General features: G+C 36.6%; 3 protein-coding genes across 3 annotated transcripts; 1 reads left to right on the forward strand and 2 right to left on the reverse strand.

Moving 5' to 3' along the window:
• The first annotated feature begins 778 nt into the window (after positions 1-778).
• Positions 779-2,485, forward strand: LOC107084567 (glutathione S-transferase A4-like). The gene is made up of 7 exons (XM_015374471.1): positions 779-905; positions 980-1,091; positions 1,178-1,229; positions 1,452-1,584; positions 1,663-1,798; positions 1,874-1,999; positions 2,148-2,485. The coding sequence occupies exons 2-7, from the start codon at positions 1,005-1,007 to the stop codon at positions 2,280-2,282; spliced, it is 669 nt and encodes a 222-aa protein (XP_015229957.1). The 5' UTR covers positions 779-905; positions 980-1,004; the 3' UTR covers positions 2,283-2,485.
• A 132-nt stretch (positions 2,486-2,617) lies between these two features.
• Positions 2,618-5,520, reverse strand: tmem14a (transmembrane protein 14A). The gene is made up of 5 exons (XM_015374472.1): positions 5,419-5,520; positions 5,020-5,102; positions 4,833-4,934; positions 3,035-3,122; positions 2,618-2,932 (listed from the first exon to the last, which is right to left on the reverse strand). Exons 2-5 carry the CDS (start codon positions 5,087-5,089, stop codon positions 2,890-2,892), a joined length of 303 nt encoding a protein of 100 aa, XP_015229958.1. The 5' UTR covers positions 5,090-5,102; positions 5,419-5,520; the 3' UTR covers positions 2,618-2,889.
• Positions 5,521-10,232: 4,712 nt separating this feature from the next.
• agpat5 (1-acylglycerol-3-phosphate O-acyltransferase 5) lies at positions 10,233-24,357 on the reverse strand. The gene is made up of 8 exons (XM_015374526.1): positions 23,587-24,357; positions 22,767-22,836; positions 22,567-22,682; positions 22,327-22,416; positions 20,486-20,576; positions 19,524-19,685; positions 15,648-15,771; positions 10,233-12,160 (listed from the first exon to the last, which is right to left on the reverse strand). Exons 1-8 carry the CDS (start codon positions 23,803-23,805, stop codon positions 11,935-11,937), a joined length of 1,098 nt encoding a protein of 365 aa, XP_015230012.1. The 5' UTR covers positions 23,806-24,357; the 3' UTR covers positions 10,233-11,934.
• Between the last annotated feature and the right edge of the window lie 839 nt (positions 24,358-25,196).

Below are 25,196 nucleotides of genomic sequence, written 5' to 3' on the forward strand. Positions count from 1 at the left end.
CCAGCCAGATCAGCCGAATCAACCCTAGCGATCAATGGGGTGACAGATGTCGCAGCCAGATCGCCCTCACATCCGAAATAAAAAGCTGCCTCACTGTCTATTTATACCCGACTGAGACATAGAATATTCTATAACGGTTCCATTATGTCAAACATGCATGATGCAGAATCTTAATTGCAGCAACTCTTAACTGACTGATATATTAAGATAGTACATCCAAACGTTTTTATTTTTATTTATTTGAATATAATGGCTGAAAATAGTTTAAAATTTACAGTTCCCATAGTGCCTTGCAGAAATATGTAAATTTGTCATGTGATACCAGGAAGCTACACGGAAGCTGATAAACGCGGCTTTATTGTGAAAGCGGTGTGGTTTTTGTCAAATAATCTTAAAAGAATATTATATGAATAGGCTGTAGGCTTAGTTTACTGATGTGTAAAATTACACTTATATTTTACTTTTGAGTTAAGTGAATAGACACAGTTTTACACAACTGTTTTTAGATTTTATTTTCTCATCACTGCAGGAGTGGTTACAGACCCGCTATTAAGACCGAAGGAAAAATAAAGTTGTTGTTTTTTTTTTATGTGTGTGTACACTGAAATAAACGATATTTATTTTTTTCATTTCGTTTTTTGGATCCAAATCCCTACGATACTGGCTCTCTGCGACTCTTATTTGCTTACTTCCGGTTATCTCTCTGAAATGTGCGTCATCAATATCACGTGAATTGAGCCCACCTATCGGTTCCCCTCTACCAATGACAGGGTTTAAAGTTTTTTGTTTTTTTTTACACGCCTTGTTTTTTTTTCTGTGTTTTTCTGCTTCTGCATATATAGAAGCCAACTTTATTGAAACCTTCTTTCAAAATCCGCTTCACTGGCCGACGGATACGTTCTTATGTAAGAATTGTCCTCTGTTTAACTTTCTCTAGTCAAAAAATCTTATTGCAATTTTTTTTCTTTTCTATTTTCAGACTTTAGGTCCAAAACACTGCTGCCATGTCTGGAAAGGTTAATCTGCACTACTTCAATGGAAGAGGAAAAATGGAGTCAATCCGTTGGCTCCTGACAGTTGCAGAAGTGGAGGTTTGACAAGATGATCATATTTAATAACTTACTGTCCTTTTCATATTGCAATATATCTCATTATTATATTCATTTTATGGTTTTAGTTTGATGAGTATTTTCTGACGACCAGAGAACAGTACCTAAAACTCCTGAATGGTGGGTTTAAAGTTTCACATTACAGAAATATAATTTCTGCAGAAATATCTATATTTTTTTCTTCCAAACAGAACTGTTTACCTTTAACCTATATACGTTGCTCAAGCACTGTGTCAGAAGTAATGGGTGGGACCTCTTTAGGCCTTGTATAAGGTGTGGTATAGGATTAGTTTTTCCTGTTAGGGGTGTTCTGCTTGACCAGGTGCTTTGTTTCCTCTGCAGATGGGTCGCTCTTGTTTCAACAGGTTCCACTGGTGGAAATCGATGGCATGAAACTTGTACAGACAAAAGCGATCCTGCATTACATCGCAGAAAAGTACAATTTCCATGGAAAAGACATCAAAGAACGTGCAATGTACGCTCTGTAATTGGATTTTTTTTTTTTTTTTTATGATTTTTTGTATGACTCAGCAAATTTAAACTTCTCCATTAGGATCAACATGTATTCAGAGGGACTGATTGATCTCATGGAAATGATGATGATGCTCGCCTTCACTGCAGACCCCAAACCTAAACTTGATAATATTCAGAGCAAAGCAAAAGAGCGCTACCTGCCCGTATTTGAAAAGGTGTGATGAAATGACTAATTTTTTTCAGTGTTATCATTAATAAGGGTAATTGAAACACACTTAATCACTTTCCAGGCCCTGACTGGACCTGTGTACCTGGTGGGAGGGAAGCTAAGCCTTGCAGATGTGCTGCTGGTTGAGTGTACTTTGATGCTGGAGGAGAATTTTCCTGCTATCCTCAAAGATTTTCCGAACCTCAAGGTAATGCTTAAGTATTCAAAATGTGTTATGTTTTTTTTACATGATAGAAGCCATTCTTTTCTTACACATCACAGCTGTGTACCACCATGTGTCAGCTTTTGTGCTCTGTTGAATTTAAAGGCATCTTTTTTTTTTTTTCCCCTTCCAGTCTTTTCAAGGCAGGATGATCAAGATTCCCGCCATCAGCAGGTTTCTGCAGCCAGGCAGCAAGAGAAAGCCACAGCCGGACGAAACTTACACCAAGACCGTCATGGAAGTGTTCAACATCACCGGACCGTTATAATCTCCTCTAATAAAATCAGGTTCAGGGATGAAGAAAGCATTATTAAAACTGATGATTCATTGTGAGCATCTGTGGTTCAGGTACATTGAGTTGATCTCAATGTAAATAACTACTAATAACTAATCTTTTTAACATTAGTTGATTTGTGGAATCATTTCTAACAATATCAATATGTAAATTAAATAAAGACATTTTAGATCACATCTGAATCTGTTTTGTTTTTTTTGTTTAAAGACCAGCATACTTATAACAAACAACAAAATCTCTATTACGTTTTATTTGTAGTTCCTAATTCTCTTTTTAAATATTAAAACATTTAATTAAATCCCATTTTGCTAACCCAATTTACAATTCTATTAAATTATCTCATAAAAAAAAAAGCATCAAGCACCTGTAATGTTAAATATTTTGTCATGTTTAGTAAGTAAATTCAGGTTAATTACATCAAATTATTTATTACATGAAATTATTTACAATCATACACAGACTCGCATGAGGATCATGAATTAAAGACTTTGAAAAACCCTGCCAGAAATACAGACTTGGTAGTGAAGCTCGTTTTTTATAATGACTGGTTCGTAGAGAGACTGAGAGGTTTCTCAGTTGGTCACACCATGATCAGGAGCAACAAGCGAAACACCATCAGCAAACTGGGGAAATAAAAGGGAACAAAGCAGCAAATTAACTCACTTGTCTCAAAAGTTCTTTATTGCAAAATCAGCTTTTCTGCAAGTTCAGCAATTTTGGCAGACCTTAACCCCGACATAATTCCTGCAGGCATTAGTTTCCCAGATTTCTTGTATCTTGTTCCCATGATGACTGCCAGCAGCCCGGAGGAGCCTGAAACACATGCAAAAAAACAAAACAATGAGGCTGTTCATTGAAATTCTCATCAGGTGTTTAACATTTTACACATGCTTATCCTCTCTTTCCATTCGTTTTTTAAGCTATTCTCCTTTCCCAATATATTCCTTGCGATCATCTTGACACTTTAAATCCTGCCTCATTTCATCTTCAGGTCCAGATATATTTATTGTCTCTTTAACTATTTAGCAGGGGTCTCCAACTCCCGCTGTCAACAGCAGTTTTAAACAACTTGATTCACTTTTGGATTCCTCTGTTAAGAACCTTACATGTAGCTCCTGGTTATGCTTTTGAATGGTGAAATTAGGCTGTTTTCCAGTCTGTATTATGGCCTCCTTTGTTCTTACTCTAATATTTAGAAATATGGTGGCTCTAAAAAGTTAAGACATTAAAATCAATGTGGGAAGAAATGGAAAATCTGAAAAAAACCTTTGATAGTTTGTTGAAGCACCTCCTCATTTAATTTTAGCAGTTAATATTTTTGGAGCACGATTAAGGAATATTTTCCTTTTTTAAGGTTCACCAAAAGTATCTGATCAGTGCCGACTTCTATGTCCACAGCCTTCAGGTGAGGCAACAGGTTTTTTTTGTTAGATCCAATTCTGTGATCTGACAAATCTTACAAAAATCATTATTTTATCTTTATTTTTTGTTTTTTGGATGTATGCTTGAACTCACTGTGACTCACTTAAAAAAAGGAATTCCCTTTTTATTTTTCCAACCTGAACCCATTTTGAAGTTCATCTACTAAAAGGAAGAAAACAGTTTGATCTGAAGCAAAAATAACAACAGAGCATGACACTACCACCACCGTGCTTCACTGTAAGCATTGTGTTCTTTTAGCAATAAAGACCGTTGTACTGTTGCCAGGCCTGGATATTTTTTCTGGGAGGAAAAGCTTAATTGCTGCCGTGCAACATAGACCGTCTGTTGACTTTTTGACAGCCATGCTGCCATTGAATTAATTCAGTCTCTATATCAGTTCTTGTTTCACATCTTGTTTTAAAAAGGAAATAAAATCTGTGGTCTGATCTTCTCTTTTCTGTATTTTTCTTTTTCCCACGGACTCTTCTCCTGACCGTGACTTTTGTACAATAGAGCCTTTGAGCCATTTCCTCTACTGTAAAACTTGTAAATCCAAAGCAGGCCAATGTATTTAAGTGAGAACAAATATTAAATCTTAATCACAAGTTGCTTAGATTGAAAATGTTTTTGAGGATGTACACAGGGTTTCAATAAGTTTATACATGTTTTTCTTTTAAATATTGATTAGATATTTAAACTAAATTGAGTTTCAGTGTAATATTTGTATCACCAACTTTTTAACAAGGGTTTGTACTTTTTCTGTAGACACTAAATCTTTAAGCGATGACAGTTTGCGATGTGGAAGTTGTAAAGGCTCTTTGGCCGATATCCATCATGAGATGCTTGTTTAGTGACCAACATTTTAGTAGGACAGAACTATATCTATTAATAATGACAAGTGGCAGCATTTCTCTCTAAATGCTGAGAGCTTCAGTTAGTTTCTTGCTTTGATTAATTCTTGCAACTTTTTTTCTAAATGTTTCTATAGAGTATTATCCCAGTCATATAGATACAATTCAATGACAGGACTTATTAGAAAATAATTAATGAAAAAAAAAATCCTTAGTGTAAACCCCAAACTCCCCCTACAGGTGTACTAACCCAATAACACCAGGACGTTTTTTGGATCATTGGAGATGTTATAAGCGCCATAAGCAGATAGTCCACCAAACACCAACCCAGCAATCAGGGACATCACACTGCCTGTAATAGTTTAAAGAAAGTTAGGAAAAAATATTTGATGAGTTCGTGGAGTAATTCTGTTAACATGAAGAAAAAATAAATGGACCTTTTCTCTTGTATCCCATAAATCCTCCAAAAATGACCACAGCAGCATAGCCGAAACCAATCCAGTCCATTTTCAGCGCAGAGCTGTAAAAACATAGACTTTAAAAATCAATATATAATTTACACTAAAAAGACGTAGAATAATCCGCTTCACGCACACACATATAACAGGAAAAACCCGATTTATAAAACTGTTTTGACTAAACTCCTATCTTTAATCTCTGTAGTACACAGATTTAGCGCTAGATGTCGCCGTTTACCTCTCCGTGATTTAAGCAATTACTGAAGAACAAAATCAGACCAAGACGTGGAAATGTGCATTAAAATTTACACTTTTTTTTTCAGCATACATATTTTACACTCAGTAAATAGCTTATAATTGGCAGTGAAACTGTCTCACCTGTGGTCCAAATCAAAGATCAACGAAAACCGATTAGATTACTGTCTACAGGCCTTCACTTCCTGACGTTGCTTTCTATCGGAGCGCGCATGCCAGTTTTGTTTCATGATGTGTTCACTGACTCTCAGGAAAATCAGAAACTTGACCTGACCTACATAAAGCGCTAATCTAATACAAAAAAGTCAAGTAACTAAGGTTGTATAGAAAATATTGTTTAATAGATGTAGCAAATAAAGGATAATTTATTTAACCCAAAGATAGGCTACTCATCATTGGCTTAAAAGTCAGAGAACAACATACGTTTTTATATCAGAGTAGTATTTTTATAAGTGAATGCAATTGGACATGCTCTTTTTATGTATTCACTTTTATTATCATAAATCTCTCATAGAAACGTTTTTCATTTGTTGAATGTCATGTGACAGCCAGGGCGACGCAGCAACAAAGACTGTAACTAAGACATATTTCCTTGGGGACAATAGTGTTGATCTAATCTAATTTTTATGGTTAACCACAGCAATGCAATAAAAACAGGAAATTTTGAATGTAACATACTTCCACATACTACAGGCTTTATTTACAAAAGTTCAAATCGGTGTTAATGAAACATAAAAAAGTGGATACAAGGAAAAGTGATGCTGCACTTAAAAAAAAAACACGTATATGTATATATTTTTTAAACAAAACACACACTCTGACAAACTATACCAGACCAGGTGTACCTCCCATGTGAATATATTCTAACAACTTCTTAACCCCCCCCCCTTTATTATACCGTATTTAACAGGATATAATTCCATTGATATTAAAAAGAACTTAAAGCTTTTTTCTAAGGAAGTGCAGACAGTGGCACAGCCAAAAAACTTTATTATGGGTGGTCAGTCAGGGCCCAATGTACACTGACGGATGGTCGAAAACTGATAGGTGTCGAAACCAAAAAATTATACTTCTATGGTGACTAAATGAATCATTTATGGTTCTACATAATGCACATCAAAAGGGTTGAGCCAATGATCTTCATTTTCATTTAAATAGAATACTCTAAAATGACTGCTGAGACATAACCTTATCTCAGATAACACAAAAAATAATTCTGATGAGAGCACCAGTCTATTATTTTTACTTTTTGTATACTGATTTGAATAATTAACTACTGCATTTGTGTTGTCAATTTAGGATTAATATTTGAACGATTACAAAGGCTTAATTAGGACTGTGGTTTTCAGAGGGAGCCCATCAGGGGCTGCTAAAGCGTCTCTAAAATGGGAAATGAATTGGAATGGAAAGAGTAGAAAAAAGGAATAGATTTTTAATTGAGTGGAAAATATTATTTCCCAGAACCTGATCATAATTATTTATAAATAACATGAGAATTTAAATCGCAACTTTGAAGCTATCTTTGTAAGGAAGGACTACCATGGATGAAAGACCTGTGTGAGTCTGTTTTTTCTGTCCTAAAAGGTACCCAAAATAAAACGTAGAGCACGTCCACAGTGGACGATGGCATTCACATGTTACAGACAGACGTTAGGTCCAGCCCTCTGAGTAAACTCCTGAAAGGTGTGATTTTTTTTTGTTGTTTTCATCGAGAGTTTGTTGAAACATCTGTTATTCAGTGGGAATAAAATATAGTGTAACAAATAAATAATAAATGCTGTTATACTAACCAAATGTATTAACAATGGAATTGGTATAAAACAATCAAAACCATTAATAAGAGGCCCAGCTGATTGGATCAAGTTGTTGACTCAGGCCCCTCTTGAGCAAGAAGGCGATGACAGCAGAGAGAAAAACCAGTCTTTTGACAAGTACCTGCAAGAACTGACAGGAAACAGCAGATGTAAAAAGACACGCCTCTGGCATAGAGGATTATCTATTGGAAAGAAAAACTGAGTCAAACTGAGTCATTTGTTTTCAGCTGGTTAGGCTAAGGCCGGGTCAAAGTCAAATACAACGAGGGCCAAAAAAAAAACTAACTTCCTGCAAGCTGAGGGCCGGACTGGTTTAATATTTATTAAAAACATATAGAGATGAACATAGCCTATTGAACCAAGACCTAACACATTGCTTTTTTAAAAACAGAATATTAATATCAATATTATTAATAAAATGTACTTGTATTAATAAACTTATCAATATAAATACATAAATGAAAGTGCATGCATCATAAACCGAAAATACATTACTGTGCTGCTCTATGATCCTACTGATCACTGCTTTCAAATAGTATAATAATAAAAAAAAAAAATCTGTTGTATTTTCTCTGATGGCTCTTATCTGCATTTTTCCAACTGAAAAATATTAATAAATAATATAAAATACAAAAATCGATGGCATACTGACCAAACAATACTTCCTTCAAAGAAAAATCATGTTTTGTACAAAAAACTTTAAAAATGTTGTACCGAATGACAGCAACGGACCCAGAATTCAGCCAGAGGTTGTTTAAAAAAAAAGAAGAGCAGAGCAATACCAAAAAGGACCGAAAAATCAAAAAGACTACAGGATGGAGCCTGGATGGATCAGCTCTGCCCCTCCCTCCATCCAGGCAGTTAGTGCACTCCGCCTCCTCAGACAACCGACTTCAGCCCAGGTTGGATTGTTAAAGGGAGAAAAGCAAAGACCAAACGAATCCAAACATGCAAAGAAAATCCGGCGGACCTTGACTTTGACATATGTGGTCTAAGGTATAGGAGCTTTGACCAACCTCTAGTGATGGGTGAGATGAGGTCTCATAATGCACTGAAACACTTGAGTCTCAGAAAAGCATTAATTTCTCCTAGATTCTTCTCCCAATTAAACCATTTACTGGCAGAGTGTATAGTTGCAGACATTTTAAATATGTCCTAACTACTTACAGTATTTCTCATATGATTATCACATTTGTTTGATAAAACATTTTTTCAGCATGTTTGTGTGAAAATGTTTTAAGACAAATACAAATCAGGCAGATCCAGACTCCTGTCCAACACCATTAAAAAAACCCATAACAGACATGGGTGGTTCTAAAAAACTTGTCCGGACACCTTTAGTGAAGACATAATACTACATAAATTTTGCATATTTCCTGACACAAAAACTATGACTGATTGTTTTTTAAGGATTATTTAAAGAATGATTTAAAAATGCACTAAAAGATTTAAAAGAATAAGATGCAAGAGAACCTTTCTTCTCTGAGAATATCAACAAAAACATCGACAATGCTCGCCCCTTATTTGCCACATTCGACAGGTAAATAAAACCTTCCTATCACGGTGGACGATGAACTCCACACTAAAAAGGCCTGCAATAACTCGGCAATTTTATTTCTGAACAAATACAAGGTATTAGAAAAGCAGTTTGCACATCAACGACAAATCCAGTAGCAATGCTGTCTGCAGTGAAAATGTCCTAATTCTGCCCAAGAAACTAGAAAAGTTTTGAAAAAAGTGTTCAGCATCTAAGCTCCTCTTCCTGCTGTCTTGGTGGTTTACCCACAGGTTTTGCCTTTTTCAGAGTCAGATTTGATTGAAATCATAAACACTTACTGTACCTTATGTCGGGTGTTCCCCCTCAAGCCTTAAAAACAGCAATTATCAAACCATTGTTGAAAAAGAGAGGTTGGACAAATTGGTCCACCAGAGCTACTGAGCCATCTCAAGCCTCCCCTTCATCAGTAAGATTATTTAAAAAGTTGTATTTTAACAGTTAAATGCTTCATAACGATGACCAGCTGCATCAATGTCTTCCAGTCAGGTTTCCATGCCAACCACAATACAGAGACTGCCCTGCTTAAGGTGTTTAATGACGTTCATGTAAAGTCAGACTCTGGAAGAACCATGGCGCTGGTATTATTGGACCTCAGTGCAGCGTTTGATACTATCGATCACTTGATTTTATTAGAGACTTTAAAAATCTGGGTCGACCTTTCTGATATTGGACTGGTTTAAAACCTACCTGAAGGATTGGGACTTTTATGTGTCAGTAGGGAACTTTAAAACAGAGACCAGAAAAATCCCATGCGGAGTTCCCCAAGGCTCCATCATGGGGCCCCTCCCATTCAACATCTACATGCTCTCCTTAGCTCAGATTATAGTAAAACAACAAAGTAAGTTACCAAAACTATGCAGACGACACACAGCTTTACATCACAATGTAGCATTTAGTTCCTATATGCTCCACTGATCTGGAACAAACTCCCAGAAGACTGGAAAAGTGCTGAAAGCCTTAGTTCTTTAAAGCCAAAGTTAAAAACCCATTTTTTTGGAACTACCTTTAACTGTTGAAGTTAAACTGTTAACTGAGGTATTATTAGTTTAAAGTTGTGGTCCAACTGTTAATTTTTCCTTATATCTTATGTAATTCATGTAAAGCACTTTGAATTGTCCATGTATTGAAATGTGCTATGAAATTGCATTGCCTTACACATTTAGCTTCAGATGTACTGAGATAAGATCAGATTTCATTTGCTAGATCAGCCATCTGCTACATGCAAGTGGCTCCTTAGCTCCCTGTTTATTAAACGATGTAATATCCCCGTGTTTTGTTTTGCTCTATGCCAAAAATAGATGATAGTTTTTTTTTGGCTCTTTATAAGTGCATCACTTTAAAAAAAAGTCTGATTCATCCGAGGGAAAATAAGCCCACAGTGATGTTGCCACTAGAACTTTTCTGCCACCATGTAGAGTTTGGTGCCAAATATGCCTTTTGGAATAAGAGGTTGTTTTTTTCTTTCTTTATAAATATATAAAAATGAGGAAAATTAATCAGAAGGAGCTTCAAAGTAACAGCTTAAGACTATGTTGCCTTTTGGACCCCAGAAGTTTTTTTTATTCACCCTTTTTCAGTCCAGTGACAGAAGTTTTTATTTTCCCAGAATTTTGGCAGGTACAATCTAGTGTAACCAATGCAGACATTCATTTATTTAAACAGACAGAAAACATGACTACCAAGGAAAAAAAAAACAACTCTTTATTTCCCTCTCACCTTTAAGTTCCACATCCCAGAACACTTCAAATGTTTTATTGTTTATTAATAGTCGTCAAAATGTAAATCAAAGCATTTTAGAGCAAAAAAAAAAAAAAAAAAAAGCCACTATGAACTGTAGACAATGTGCCGCAGTAAGAGGCAGCTCCAACAGTCCCCTGGTGGAAAGGAGCCACTGTGGCCCCCAAAGAGAAGGCACACGTTTCCAAAAGACTGATGGCATTTAAATACCGTCTGCAGTTTCCTGACCAGGCTACCAGTCCGCTCTAGTCAGGATAAAAATGAGTATAAAATGGCTGACAAGGATTTTTTTTTTTTTTAAAAGGAAGGAGTTTTCAAGTGAGGTATCGGAGCGGCATGTATCAATGAGGCAATTACCTTACTTTTGAGATGATGAAAACACAGACGACTAACAGAGCATGATGAGACTGCTTACAAGTAAAGTGACCAGTGGAAAATGCAATGGTATCTTTATAGTAAACAACGATGGACAAATAGTGCATTTCTTAATACAATAATGTGATAACACAAATGGCTTTGAGTGCACAGGAACCTGCAGTATATACTGTTAACATGGCTTTACCAGCATTTGTTAGGTAGATACTTTCATATAAACTGTAAGATGATTTATTACGTGATAAATGTATCAAAGTAATGAAACTGGATAATTAACTGTAATAAAAGAAAAGTCAGGAGCAAACCTAAAGCTGTGATTTACGAGCTAAATATAAAACATAAAAACACACAGAGACACTCTCCATACAATATTATGGCAAACACACCAGCTTTTGGCAACGGCTGACACTTAAAGGTTTGAGTTTGATCTTACACTGGTAGAACACATTTTTGCATCATCTGTGCACTTTCCTCCATGGGGGGGTCTGTAACCAAGAAGTGTGCACGGAAAAATCCAGCAGTTTACATTCCTGTTTTCTTCCCGTCTTCATGAATGAATGGTTTTAGCACTACATTCACAGTCTTGAGAGAAAGAAAAGGGTTCGGTGTGGATATTTAAGTATGGTTACAAAAAGAAAGAAAATGCAGCTGGTGTGGTTTTCATGTACCCCTCCAGGTGGAGCTGTGTGCTGTTTGTTCTGTTCTGCCAGTGTAAAAAACACAAAAGTGCATATTCCTCCACAAACAGGGCTTGGCGTAAAAGTATTATATCTGACACTGATTAGTCAGTGCACTTAAATTATTACTTTTTTTTTTAAGGTAACCAGCTCACTTTGTTTTTTAAAAAAAATACAGGAGCTTCATAAATTGCTAATGTCCAAATGAATAAACTGCATGCAAGAATGCTAATTTGGCAAAATCTAGTTGTATCAGGATATTTTTTGTGTCATGTTTCACTGAATCTGCTATATTAATAATTTTTACACAAAGCTTCAAGTATTTCTCAGTGTCTCCGCTCAACAGCTGGACAATCAATACTCTTGTATCGTATCAGGTACTGCTCTGCCTCTGAAACAGACTCTGTTTCTGCAGCACAGGAAAGGGGATTTGCGAACCTTCCTCGTGTCTCTCCATGGCAGTCAGACCCTGGAACCGTTAGGGAGAAATGTTCACCCAGAGCCAGCCCAGAAGTGTCCCATAAACCCAGGTTCTCACATAAAGCTTCCTGCCATTCTCCGTCAGCAGCATTGGCAGCGTCAGCCCTCCTAAAATCATCGCCGAGGGGAGGGACTTTGAGAGTTTCAGCGGAGAGATTCTGCCCTCGCCTGGGAATCTGCACTTTTTGTTTGGATCCTCTGACTCGTAGAAATCTGTCAGCAACCTTTAGAGAAAAAAAAAGAAGAGGAAGGCTGTCAGAGAAGTGCAAGGAGGAATGGAAAACTGCAGAATGAAAGAAAGTGTGCAGAACAGACACATACAGCACAAACATACATCAGGTGTATGTTGAGTTAATTACCAGCTCAACATATTTCTTTTTGTTATTAATTTTACTATGGTTAAAAAATCTGAAGTTGTAAACAGAGCTGCTTCGTACTTTTTTTCCTTATTAGAAAATTATTTAAAAAAAAGAAAATTGTTTTTCCCCATCCGTTACATTTATGTACTTGAGTAAACAACATTGAAAAGACAGAAAAAAGATGTGGGAAAAAAAACATATCTTAAGCAACCCATAAAATCTTAAACTTATAAAATCTTTTAAACAAAGCACAGGAAAACCAACCAGATACTGCTAAATGCAAACAGCAAAAAATAGGAGAATATAACGTACTCTTATACAATAACACAGCCTTCCAATAAGTCAATATATTTAATGACCTGTTGACAACATGATGCATTCTATAGTTTCCTTTAAATAATAAAAAAACAAGCTGTCTGGTTTGTTTCATAAACATTATTCCACAGATTATTTTCATCAATACAAGAAATCTTAAAATTAACAACAGACTAGTGACCTGTGGAGGACCCCCTCATCTCCTTCCTGACATTTTAAATAAAATACAAACTTGTTGCTGTTATTTGCTGATCTGCGGCTGTCTACTACTGGAAAGTACAGGACTTGTGGAGGGGTCACTGCAGCTGGAGATCTGATCAAATCCAAACAAGATCATATTTCTCCTATTTTAGCTTCCCTTAATCGACTCCCAGTTTATTACAGAATAGAATTTAAAATCATGCTCCTCACACAAAAAGCCCTTAATAGCCAAGCTCCATCTGATATCGGAGATCTGATTGTGCGTTATTTTGCTAACAGAGCACTTAGCTCTCAATCTGCTGGTTTGTTAGTGGTTTCTAGAATGTTTTAAAGTAGAATGAAAGGAAGGCCAGGAAATTAATATCATTTTCACCATTATCTTCTCCAAGGCTATGCTAACGATGTAGCTCTCTATGTTCAGTTCTAAATGTTTACTCGTGTCCAATCTTTTTTGGCATGGTCGTTCATACTACTAAATATGTGACTGCTATCAGATTTGAGTCTGAACGATTCAGGACATCAAAGTAACCCACATATGAAGAACAATAATAAAGACTTCACATAGCAATGTAATGTTTATGGAAGGAATAATGGATGTGAATGTCACTAGAAGTGTTATATGCTAAACAAACAAAATACGTAACAATGGATGCCGATGTCTGTGTGTAATTATTAGAATATTGAGCAATGGGAGCTGGCAGGATCATCAAAGCATAACTATTAACAAGGGCTGTTTGTAAAGCAATCAGTGATACTGCAGCTGCAGAAGTCTGTGTGGAAGATTAGCGGGAGTCCTGGCAATGATAAAATGAGACAAGCAGACGCTATTGGGTATTTATCTAATTTAGTACTTCCTCATATGGAAGTGGCTCAAATCTGATTTTTTTCTGCATGGGGAATTCACATGAAATTCAAACATACTTTATTAATCCAAAGGGGAATTTAAATGTAATAATGCAAGGGCAGTTTTTCAACAGGTTGTTGTGCGTGTTGATAGCTGTAGGCTTGAAGGATCTTCTTTATGAGTCTCTCTTGCACAGAATGTAAAAAGACCTCTTACTGAAAACACTGTTGTTGTTTACAATCTTCCCAACAGGACAAGCTCACTGCTGTTCATAATGTTCCTCACTTTATGAGGATTTCTTCTTTGTGAGATCTTCATTAGGCCATTCAGACTGCCATGAAAAAGTCAGATATGTACCACATATGGGCAAAAAGACTGTTTAGGACCTTAGAAGAATGTTGCCCTAAAGTGTATAGTGGACTCACATCTGCACCAGTGTTGTTACCAGACTGACAGCTCTTGCCTAAATACTACAGTTGCTGGGTATAGAATGCTGCCATGCAGTTCATCATTGCTGTTGGGCAGCAAACCTTGATTTAAAGAATTCATATAAACTTTTTATGAATTAATGCTCTACTTTATAAAAAAAAGTGTCTCACAACAGCTGTGAAAAAAGCAGCTCTAGTTCAACACCTCATATTGGTTTATATAGCAGACAGACTAATAAAATGTACAATAAAGGAATGGTTTTAGACATACAAGGTTTCCCTTCAAAAGCAAACACTTCCTGATCTACTATGAATTAGGCATTACACACAGATCAATACAATCTTCATTGCTCCAAAAAAGCTTCTTCTTTTTGCTTTGCCAATTTTGGGTTTATTTCTTCAATCTGCCCCTTGTTCCCTTGGTTATTGCTGCTCAGGGTCAAAGTAGATTTAAATCCCCAGGGTTTTGATATATAAAAAAAAAAGAACGCGACATAATTGCCTTGTAATGCCCCAACAATCCAGACAAAAGATGAATGAATATGATAACTAAAATAATGGAATATCTAAAGGAAACTCAAGAGAGAGAAATATGCAAAGATCTATGTACCTTTTAGTTTTGTCTTTATCCAAAAATAAACAGTATGCAATGAAATATTTGGTTTGGATGTCATTTAGGGATTCCTTTTGGTAGAAATTAAAGAATGTTTAGTATCACCTCTTGTGAGCTGGAAGAAATAGTCTTAATAGTTAGACTAAAGGATTTTTTACGTTTGACAGAGGATGATCAGCCACATATAGTTTATTAAGTAGCGAGAGCATCAAGAGCCATACTACTGAGAGAAAACCATCAGTTAGCTATGTGAGCTATGTGCGTGCAAAGATGCATTTCTGCACAAGCACCGATTGAAGATCAGAATTTGTCAGAGTTCAGCGCACTGTACCTGACCATTCCGGGTTATTTTCTCCCCTGCCGCTACTGCCATAATCCATCTGTGGTCATGCTGAATGTTCTCAAACAGGACGCAGCAGCATGGCTGATACTGCTTAGCAGATTACAGCACAATGATGCATTTTAAACGTCTGAGCGACCACCCGCCAATTTTTATTTAGTCTCGACGTAAACTCAAACCCATGACTAGTCATGTTTTAGTTATCAAAGATATATGTTTTGCACGTCAGTTTTTGTTATTGTTAAGAAAAAAAGGAGCGTCAACAAAATAATTTCATCAAAATTAATAAAAACAATTCTGATCTGGACAATTTTAAACTTAGAATTGTATTTCCATAGAAAATAAATATTTCTCAAAAAGTCAATTATTACCACTAATCATGGATCCTTTATCAGAACCTGCCACACTATTCAGATTTGTGTTTATATATTTTATTTTCTTCAAATTAACAACTTTGTCATATTATGTGTTAAACTGTAGACTTTTAAAGACTTAAAATTAGACTTTTAAAACAAGAATATAGCTCATTCTTAGCTGTTCTTTTATTACTTACAGTTAGATTTGATTACTTAACAAGATTATTCTGCATGGGACATTTGAAACATACTTACCGATCCTTAATTTCAAAGCGGTTGTGCATCCACCTGCGGAAAAGCCCAGGCTCCAAGGGGATTCCCTTGATGTCCACACGGTCGAAATGTATGTGGATGCGGGGACACTCCTTGCAAAGGAATTCTGCCAAACAAAAAATAAGAGGCTAAACAAAAACAGGAAGTGCCTTTCAGCAAAGAGGCACGTACAGCGAGTCCTTAACACCAGCTTCAGGTGACAGTGATGGAGTAGAGCTGCTGGGAAGCAAAGCTGAAATAAGCTTCAGGATGAGTGGAGTAAAAGTGGAGTAACATGGCAGGAAAAAGGTAGAGAGAAAGTTGTTTAAAAGTTTGAATTACAAAAACAGCACTCGTTTCATCTTTATCAAGCATTTCCAAGCTGTTCCAATATTTATACATTTCTTAGGCCTCCAGCCAAATAACTTGCCAAGTCGATAAGCAAGAAACAAAACCAAATTAGCTCAGAAGGTCACATATTAAAATGTAAGTAAGTAATTAGGCTCAAGGCTGAACGTCTACAACCCAAGGCCTTCAGGTTCCTGTTTCCACAACATGCAGTACATCAGGAAACATGCCACTGAAATCCGAAAGAGGAAATGTGATCGAAGAAGGCAGCAGAGCACTGCTTGCTTCACTGTAGCATCTATATCAGCAGCTGCCCCCATTTCCAATGGCCTTCAGACACAACATATGCCAGTTTAATGATTATGCATCAATCAGTGAGATACAGAGGCTCTGGAGGAGCGCCCAACCATTGACCTAAAAAAAAAAAAAAAAAACATGACACCAAGTAAATCAGAAGACAGCAGAGCTGATTGTGATGGCTGCTCGAGTTTAGGCAAAGCAATTTTCCCCTCAAATTGTAGGAAAACAGCAAGAAGCAGGAGAAATAGATTCTAAACATCAGCCAACTACCAAAATAATATTTACACAATTTAAAAAAAGAAAACTTAAAGGTTTCAGTGACTCAAGAAAAAGAGCATCTACAATCGATTTCTCTTCAAATGAAATCCATTAAGAAACATAATATTTATTTCCCTTCAATGAGTAAACATGCATGTTAGATTTCAAGTGCTAAAGCAGAAAGAATAAATCATCTCAGAGATTATTCAGACTGATTGTTCAGTTGATTTCTTATATTTTCAGATATACCAGAACATATAGAAATTACATAGAAACAGATCAGTACAAAATAATTAAAACAATTTCTACCTGGAGACCATAAGTTGCCACGCTTTGAACCACTTCTCAAACTATGGCTGTACCCGAATGTCCGCCCTAACCACTATATAGTGCACTATATAGTGGTTAGGCCCTTTTAAATGAGTGTCCAAATGTCTAGTGGATGAAAAAGTAGTGGACTCGAAATTTCCAACAATGCACCTTGAAAAGAAGTGATCATCCATAATCACAAGACGAGCAGATATATCCCGGAATACTTTGCACGGAGAGCTCTCCTCGCAAAGCATCATGGGATATGTTGTCACAGTGGCCCCGCTGTCGCCATAGGCTATCACTACCCAACAGCGAAGATAAATAACAAAGATGGCGCAGGCACGGTGCAGGGAGGCAGAGTTACGTGACCAATAGGGAGTGAAAAGTAGTGATCATCTGTCCAAACTGGAAGTTATCTGAGCTCACTATATAGTCCCCGCTCTATATAATGATTGAGGGATTTAGGGGTAAGAACGGATGTTTGGATGTTCAGACACAGTCAATTAGTTTAGTTTTCGTTGCCATGGTATCAGTGTTCAGACTGCAGGAAAGTAAATGCAAGAGTAGCAATTGTTTTAAACACTTATCTATTGCTTTGACTTGATATACAGGCGAGTTTAGGTGATGTCTGAGTTTAAAACGAGGGACAATAGATGAATAGAGCTAAACAAATTATAGGCTGTAGTTTCCAGTGTGAAGGATGCCATCATAATAACATGTTATTTACCTTTTAACTAGAGCTAATATTTTGAACCCTGCTCTAGTAGTAAGAGTAGTAAAAACCTCCTATGAGTTACTGAAGTTTTATGTATATTCTATCATAAATATTTTACCACTGCAATAAGTTAGAGCAATAAAAGCAGAGAAGGAGATAAAAACCGAGCTTTGAATCATAAATGCACAGCAGCTCAGTGTCATATGAGGACAATATCCTGTTTTCTGAACCTAACAAAACAGAGGTCAAGCCACAAGATCAATTGATCTATTGTGTTTATTGTCAGAGAGGGTGAGATCATCTGAACAAGCATTTTTTATTTATCTAATTTCTGCCAAAAACAAACAAACAAACATCTCCTTTCATTCAAAGTAAAGCTAACATATCTAAATTATTTATTTTTTCTTACAAATACTCACACACATACATATCCCATTATGTATGTCCGGCAGTTTGTTCATTATAAAGAAACTGGGTATTTGGTTACACAAGAAGCCAATAGAGAACTGATCGTTAATCTTAAATTTTATAATTTTGGAAGCTTAACAGAAAGTTATATTTTAGTTACTGTGCAGAAATTACTATCCGAGTTCCTAAAGCTATATGTTTAAGGTTAACATCAGTGAGTTTAAAATAGCTGTTGTGAAAGCAAGCGCAGGTCACTTCCAGCTCCCTGTGAAGCCACTAAAGTCACCTTCACAGCAAGAGACCAGGAAGTGCGTGATGAGAGGAATGCTCCTTTATTCTCCGTCCTGTTTGCGAGAAACATCCACGTTTTTTCCTGACTGTAACTGGATGTTTTTCTCCTGTAGTTGTTGTTTCTTATTCTAAATCCAACAGTGTTTCTCAAAGAACAAGGAACAAACAACAACAATCAGAGACTCTGAAAAATAGCAGAGTTACGCAGTTTACAGGAAGGCATGGCTGTAAAAGGTGATGTTTGCTCGGCGATAATTAGCAGGAAGGCCACTCACAATAATGTTTATGGAGAGTGGAGTTACACAGAGCCGTCCACCTGTAACCCTCATAGCTGATAAATGAACATTTGCATGAAATATAAAGAAATAAATCAACTGGAGTTTAAAAACAAGAGGCCAGTAAAGTGAGGCTTAAGTTTAAAAATCAGCTTTGCTCTTATTTAGACTTTATTTCTAATATTTCAACATTGCATAAAGCTTATTTTTATAATTATGACAAAATTAGCCTTAAACTGTTAGATTAAATGTTATTTATAAGAACAAGAAATGATTTAAAACAATAAAAAAAAAAAAAAAAGCTCACAAGATTTTTTTATGAGTTTTGATGGCAGCAGGTGCTCTTTTTTTTTTTTCGACGGTAGGCTGATAGGAAAGAGGGTATGAGAGAGGGGGAGAGACCGGGGATTCAAACCTGGGTGAGACACGTCGAGGACTAAAGGGCTCATTATAGTCCCCGCAGCAGTGTGTCGCAGGGAGCTTGACGCAGACATTTTTGATTTATGCTGAATTCGCTGTGAGGCTAGATGCAGCCGAGGAGGTGAGGAAGTGGGGGCAAGTTTGTCCGACAACAGAGGGACATGAGGGCGAAAAAGAGCGGGGATCCAGGTGGAAAAAGGGTCCCAGTGTTCTCGCGCACTTCGCTCTTCTAGGTGGTCAAACTTCACGAGTTGTTTTCCGCAATTGCAGTCATTAAAACAAAACAAGCAGGCCTCCTTTCTGCGTCACTGTCTGCAGTCAGCTACAATTTGGGAAAGGTGCAGCAGTGTCTGCAGAGGGGGCGGGGACGTCTTTTTGTTCACTGCGACACCTACGCAGACGACCTAGTTTCGAAGTATAAATCAGCCTTAAGGCCTCTGTACATGGGTCGTGCGCGCTAACCACTGCACCACCTGCACACCCAACAATTTTATAAAATATTAAATTAAAAAGAAAAACAAATATTTTTTGTGTGGAGGTTCTTCCATGTACCTGCCATGGATGGTGCAGGCCTTCTGTGACCGTTTTTATCCAGCGTTCCCTCATAAGCCACAGTGATGTCGTACACAGCATCCAGACTGTCACTCATGATGTCAACAGCTAAGTGGGATGCCTTCACTCTGGGTGTGAGAGTGTGCTTCAGGACAGCCAGACCTGCAAAACAGATACAATCAATTACTAAAGACACGACAGTAAGACCAACAAATGCACAGAAATAAAACGTTTTTATACATGTTCAACAGAAAATGTAAACCATAACATTAAAGCTTATATATCCTTTTTTTTTCAATCCACAAGAGCAGCTGAAATGAACATTTTCTCATGGAGCATGACTCCTCCGATGCTAAGGGGCAGCCTGGCATTATGTTGTTTGGCGATTTTGCAGAGATTAAGCCTATCTCTGGGCCATAGTTCTAAATATCACCTTCCCCCTTTAATCCAAATAAATCGCTTGAGAGGGATGGCATGTGCTCAGTTTATCTGCTGTGAGGAAGGTATTAACAGGCAGAGGGTGGCACCACATTGGCCGAGGACTAACTAACCATGTAGTGACAGACTGACTGAGTGTGTGGTTTAAATTTTGGTAATCCTGTCTGACCTAAAAAAAAAAAATAATGAGTTAATGTCAGAAAAGTACAATATTTGTTATAACATGTATGTAAATGTTTGTTTTAACTTACTAGGTCCAAGCCTTGATTTGTCAGTATAAATATATATATTTTTTAACGTTTTCATGTTATGATTGTAGTTTTGTGAGTAATTGTAATTTCAGGACCCAGTGTTTTCTAAATTTGTATGCAGGTGCCACTCATGGGTACAGCCGCTGCCTGCAAGGTGACCACAAGTTGTAAAACAGAACTAACTCAGCTGTTTTACAGATGTTAGTGTGTTGCACTGAATCAGTATGCAGCCTGCAGAGCGCCAGTGGAAGGCTGCTGAATCCTGGTTCCTACCTTCTCTCTCAGCAAACTTCTGACTGTCAGTGATAACATTCTTCAGCTCTGGGTTGTACCGGGTTCCTTCGGGAAAAATTACGAGGTACATCTGTGGGCAGAAAAAATAAAAATAAAGAAACTCAAAGGGAGATGTTATCGCACTGAGTAAGTAGGAGGTTTCAGAAATTTCCTGGATTTGTTAGAGGGAACAGATATTAAATCCTTTGTATCAGATCAGCTTTTCAGGACTTTAAATAAGACTAAACTGAATATTTAATCACAGGTGAACACAATATCGCCAGTTGTTATAGGAATTATTTGCAAACGTCACCGCTTGCAGATTTCTTCCATTGTGAAAACAGGCAGGTTTTAAATACTTTCAGTGCTGAGCTTCTCAGCACAGCTTACATTGTACCAGTCTGGCTCTTAAGGGTTTCATGTATTAAGCACAAAAGCAGCAGTTCCCTTTTTTAACAACTTTCGAGGCCTTTGAAAAGCTGCAATGTTATTTCTAAAAAAAAAACATGCCTGCAATAGAACTAAAACTAACTGTTACACCATTTTTTATCTGAATATTATTAATCTATATTATAATAATCTATTATCAGTCAACACCAAAGTGGCAATGTTCGGCAAATGATGCATGCTGGCTGCACACCTGGTGTAAAAGTAAGCCTGTATTTCAGATCAAGAGCATGGCTTAAACAGTCAGTGGTTGGTGGTGTAGGACTTTTTTAGGACATTAGAGCACTGGTTTCTAAACTTGCTAGTCAAAGACCTCTGTCCTGGATGTTTTAGACATGTCTCTGTTCTATCAAATCTGATTTAGATGATTGCTTCCCTGACACCTTGACCATGCAGAGCAGAGATGGGAACCACTGCTTGATTTTATCTGACAGGAAATTTATTTTTCACACTTCCTTTAAAGACAAGCTATCCGAACTGCAACTGTGGTTATATAAAAAGGTCCCTACAATGCTAGTACATTTAGGCTGCACAACGACAAACACACACACACAATAATCCCCTGCTCCCACCAGGTCAGAATCCAAAAAATGTGATTATCAGCAAACCCTCCTACTAAATCTCCACTACTTTCGGATCAAACTGTGTTCTGTGAAACTTAACATTAAAAATGAATGTATGAATGTATGTATGTATGTATGTATGTATGTATGTATGTATGTATGTATGAATGTATGTATGAATGTATGTATGTATGTATGTATGAATGTATGTATGTATGAATGTATGAATGTATGAATGTATGAATGTATGAATGTATGAATGTATGTATGTATGTATGTATATATATACACACATACATACATACATAGGAGGTTTTCAAAAAATGGCTTCTAAACAGCTATTTGAATATTTCAAAAAGGTTTCACAGAAACCAAGCAACATATTCATATAGCTTATTTAATGATTTCACATGAAGTCAAAAAGATACAGAGAAATAAATGCAATGATCTGTTTCTCAAATTTTACTACTCATAGTATGTTCAGTTTTTTACTTTAAATCCTGATCAGATCTATTAAAATCTCAATACCATTTTTATCTTGAGCATTATGACAGAAAAATACAAGTGGTTGAAATAAAAAGTTTCTAAAATCTCTACAAGTATTTTCACACATCATACTCTTTCATCTCCATGTTTGGCTTCATTTCTTAACTCCAGTTTTCATGCATCTTCTCATGCTCTCTATTCATTTTTCTAATTGCTTTAGGGTTCAGCTGATTATCAAAACAATAATATAATAAGTAGAATATGTTGAAATCGAACAGACAATCGATTGGAAAGGCTGTGACGGAGGTAGAGACAAAACATTAGCTGTGATCTCTGTATACTTACTGGTGCTCCACATCGAGTCTGAGTGAGGAGCTTCTTCTTCATGGCTCTTTCATTAAACTTTGCACTTCTTTTCACAAAGACTCCTCCATGCTAAGATAGAAAAAAACAATTCATTAAACAGAAAACTTAACCAATCTGTACATATAATGTGATTTAATTGTCTCTTTAAATTGAATAGAAGGTATAATGGAGATTTCCGATTCCGATTATTGTTTGTGGAGGACTTAATCGCTTCATCACCTGGGAGAAATACCATCCATACAGTGGGAGCCACTTTAGCCCGTCTTTTAGGACGTATCGGATGTGACCGATGGCGCTTTGTCTGATGGCCAGCATGTCAGCAATTATCCAGTCAGCTAAAATAAAAAAGAAGATACACACTTTAAAGGGACATTACAATGCATTTATATTTTGAAGCTGTATATATACAAAAGCACTACCTGTACATTGGTGATTTGAAAGGTAGACAACGTTCTCTTTATTCTTTGGTATATCGCCATATATAACAATCTGAAAGCAAAAGAGCAGGAAATCAAAACTTTCACTGCAGGGTAACAGTTTTTGTGCAGATTATTTTGAGAAGCACCTGTGAGAAACATATATTAAGTTAAGAAAAATATGGAAGGATTCATATTGATTAGAAGTTACTTTAGCTATAAATAAATAAAGAAATTAGTGGCAGCAATAATTATTCCTGCAGAGATTCTTAATTTTTTTTCTTCTTAACAATAATTTCTTTTTTTTTTTTGTTGGAATTAAAGGTTGGACTTTTTAAATTATTTTTTTTTGCATACTTTTAGCAGGGGTGTTCATTAATGTGACCAGCACTATATAACAAATCCAATCAATGTTTGGCTTTAATCCTGTTCTGATATCTACCGTAATCTCTCTACAAATTTATAATTAATAATCTAATCTCATCAAATTAACCTTTGCCTTTCTTTTTAACCCTTCCACTATCACAACATGCACAAGAGGTTTTTGGCAGCATCTTTATCATGATTTTTCTACACCCTAAGTACAAATACACCCTCTGAGCAAGGTGTGGCAACAAGGAACCAGAGAAAAATGCAGATTTTCTTCCCATGCAACTGGTACATCAGAAGTACTTTTCAAAAACAGGACTGACTGGCTTTAGCTAGGTTTATCCAAATACATTTCCAGACGTTTAGAAAAAAAAAGGAACATTTTGCATGTGGAGAAACAGGCCTTCAGAGCAGAGCATCAGTTCAGTCTGATCCAAACCATCAGTTTACTCACCTCGACCCCTGTGTAGTTTTCAAAGAAGAACAGGACCATGCTCTGGTAGATGCAGTACAGTCGGTCGTCTATTTTATGGTAAAGACTTGCTGGTAGGACAGTGGAAAGTAAACGCCAGACCCCCCATGAGAGCACATATGCTGGGGCTGTACCCAGCATGAAGGTGGCAGGAAACCAGTACCGCAGAGAGTATGTGTGCACAACCAGAGAGAGCAGCATGGTGACACCTCTCTTACAAATCCCTGAAGTCTGCTGTCGGACCGGTAGCACACTACAGTGAACCCTATCTGTACCACAGCACACCTGGCCTACTTTCAGCACACCTGCCCCAAAAGGTCGGCATAAGAAAGTAAGAGAAATGCAGAAGGAGGTAAAAAAAATTCACCCCTGCAAGCAAAAAAAGCAGTTTGCAAACTCAGCTTAAGCTGCAACACAGGAAAACTATAAAACACACACACACACACAAAAATAAGTTTACCGACTATGTGTCAACATGTTAGAAACATCCAGAAAATGAGCTTAGCGCCAAACTCCGAACATTTACTGTACAAGTTAATAAAAAAAAGCGTTAGCCTAAAATTAAACGAAGCCGACGGTAGAAGTTTTCTCCTTCAGTCTAAACTGTCTCTTATAACGCTGGGATATACAAAAACGTCCAAATAAAAATACAAACTAGTTTCTAAAAAGAAAAAAAATAATCTATTTCCTGCCTCACTTCATTTTTTTTATCCGGCTCCTAGCTTACAGCAGCGAATGTCACACACGCCTCCCTACGTCACCACGCCTTAGAGCAGGGAGGAAGCTGATTGGCCAACTGATGCAATAGTAGGCGGAGTAAGGACCATAAGGTATGGAAAGTAATATTAACATAAAATCTTTTAAGATACAATTTCATCTTGTTAAAGGGATAGAGCCTGGCTTTTGAAATCATGTTAATTCCAACTATATAAGCTGTTAATGTATATATTACATGGAGTAGGAAACTTCTCTTAAATCATAAATTAATGTAAATCTAGATAAGCTGACTGCTATTAGAAAAGCAATGAATGCAGGAAGTTTCTTTATGCATTGATTTAACTACAGTTGCAAGAAACAGCATAAATATTATTTCTTTATCCATTAGCCTGTAATTATCTGCAGAGCCTTGAATAGGTTGAGGACTAGGGAGCGTTCAAATCTGCTTGGGCCTTGAAACAGACAGTTTTACTTGCTTAATGTTTTTTATGCACAAATTTAAGGGAGTAAAGATCAAAGCATGATCAGTTGCAGTATTTTTCTTCTGTTTTAATATTTCTTATTTTCTTGTTTAAATGTCTATCATTCATCCTAAAAAGATACCACAATCACATTCTTTGTTTAAAAAGTAGTTACCATATTTTGAACTAAAGTTTGCTATGCAGGGTCTCAAAAGAAAACATTAAATCCTTGGTTATTGATATGTGGATATGGAAATGATTTAATAATTATTAGCTGATTAACCCAATCCTTGAAAAGGATTCAAAACAATCTCTATCAATTAATGTAATCAGACCATGGATCCACCCTAACAACATATTTAAATAGAGATCCAGAAATACTGTTGTGGCTTTTCGCGTGCCATCCTGACAAAA

Source organism: Cyprinodon variegatus, unplaced genomic scaffold (assembly GCF_000732505.1).
Source record: "Cyprinodon variegatus isolate N-32 unplaced genomic scaffold, C_variegatus-1.0 Scaffold104, whole genome shotgun sequence".
NCBI classification, from domain to species: Eukaryota; Metazoa; Chordata; class Actinopteri; order Cyprinodontiformes; family Cyprinodontidae; genus Cyprinodon; species Cyprinodon variegatus.

What these genes read in the sequence shown, in the direction of transcription:
- LOC107084567 (XM_015374471.1), top strand. Translation starts at nt 1,005, where the DNA reads ATGTCTGGAAAGGTTAATCTGCACTACTTCAATGGAAGAGGAAAAATG. An exon ending in GTACCTAAAACTCCTGAATG is followed by an intron (nt 1,230 to 1,451) that starts GTGGGTTTAAAG and finishes TTTCCTCTGCAG; the next exon opens with ATGGGTCGCTCTTGTTTCAA. An exon ending in GACATCAAAGAACGTGCAAT is followed by an intron (nt 1,585 to 1,662) that starts GTACGCTCTGTA and finishes CTTCTCCATTAG; the next exon opens with GATCAACATGTATTCAGAGG.
- tmem14a (XM_015374472.1), bottom strand. Translation starts at nt 5,089, where the DNA reads ATGGACTGGATTGGTTTCGGCTATGCTGCTGTGGTCATTTTTGGAGGA. An exon ending in TATGGGATACAAGAGAAAAG is followed by an intron (nt 4,935 to 5,019) that starts GTCCATTTATTT and finishes AAACTATTACAG; the next exon opens with GCAGTGTGATGTCCCTGATT. An exon ending in AAACGTCCTGGTGTTATTGG is followed by an intron (nt 3,123 to 4,832) that starts GTTAGTACACCT and finishes CATGTGTTTCAG; the next exon opens with GCTCCTCCGGGCTGCTGGCA.
- agpat5 (XM_015374526.1), bottom strand. Translation starts at nt 23,805, where the DNA reads ATGCTGCTCTCTCTGGTTGTGCACACATACTCTCTGCGGTACTGGTTT. An exon ending in TTCAAATCACCAATGTACAG is followed by an intron (nt 22,683 to 22,766) that starts GTAGTGCTTTTG and finishes TTTTTATTTTAG; the next exon opens with CTGACTGGATAATTGCTGAC. An exon ending in GAAGTTTGCTGAGAGAGAAG is followed by an intron (nt 19,686 to 20,485) that starts GTAGGAACCAGG and finishes TCTGTTTTGCAG; the next exon opens with GTCTGGCTGTCCTGAAGCAC.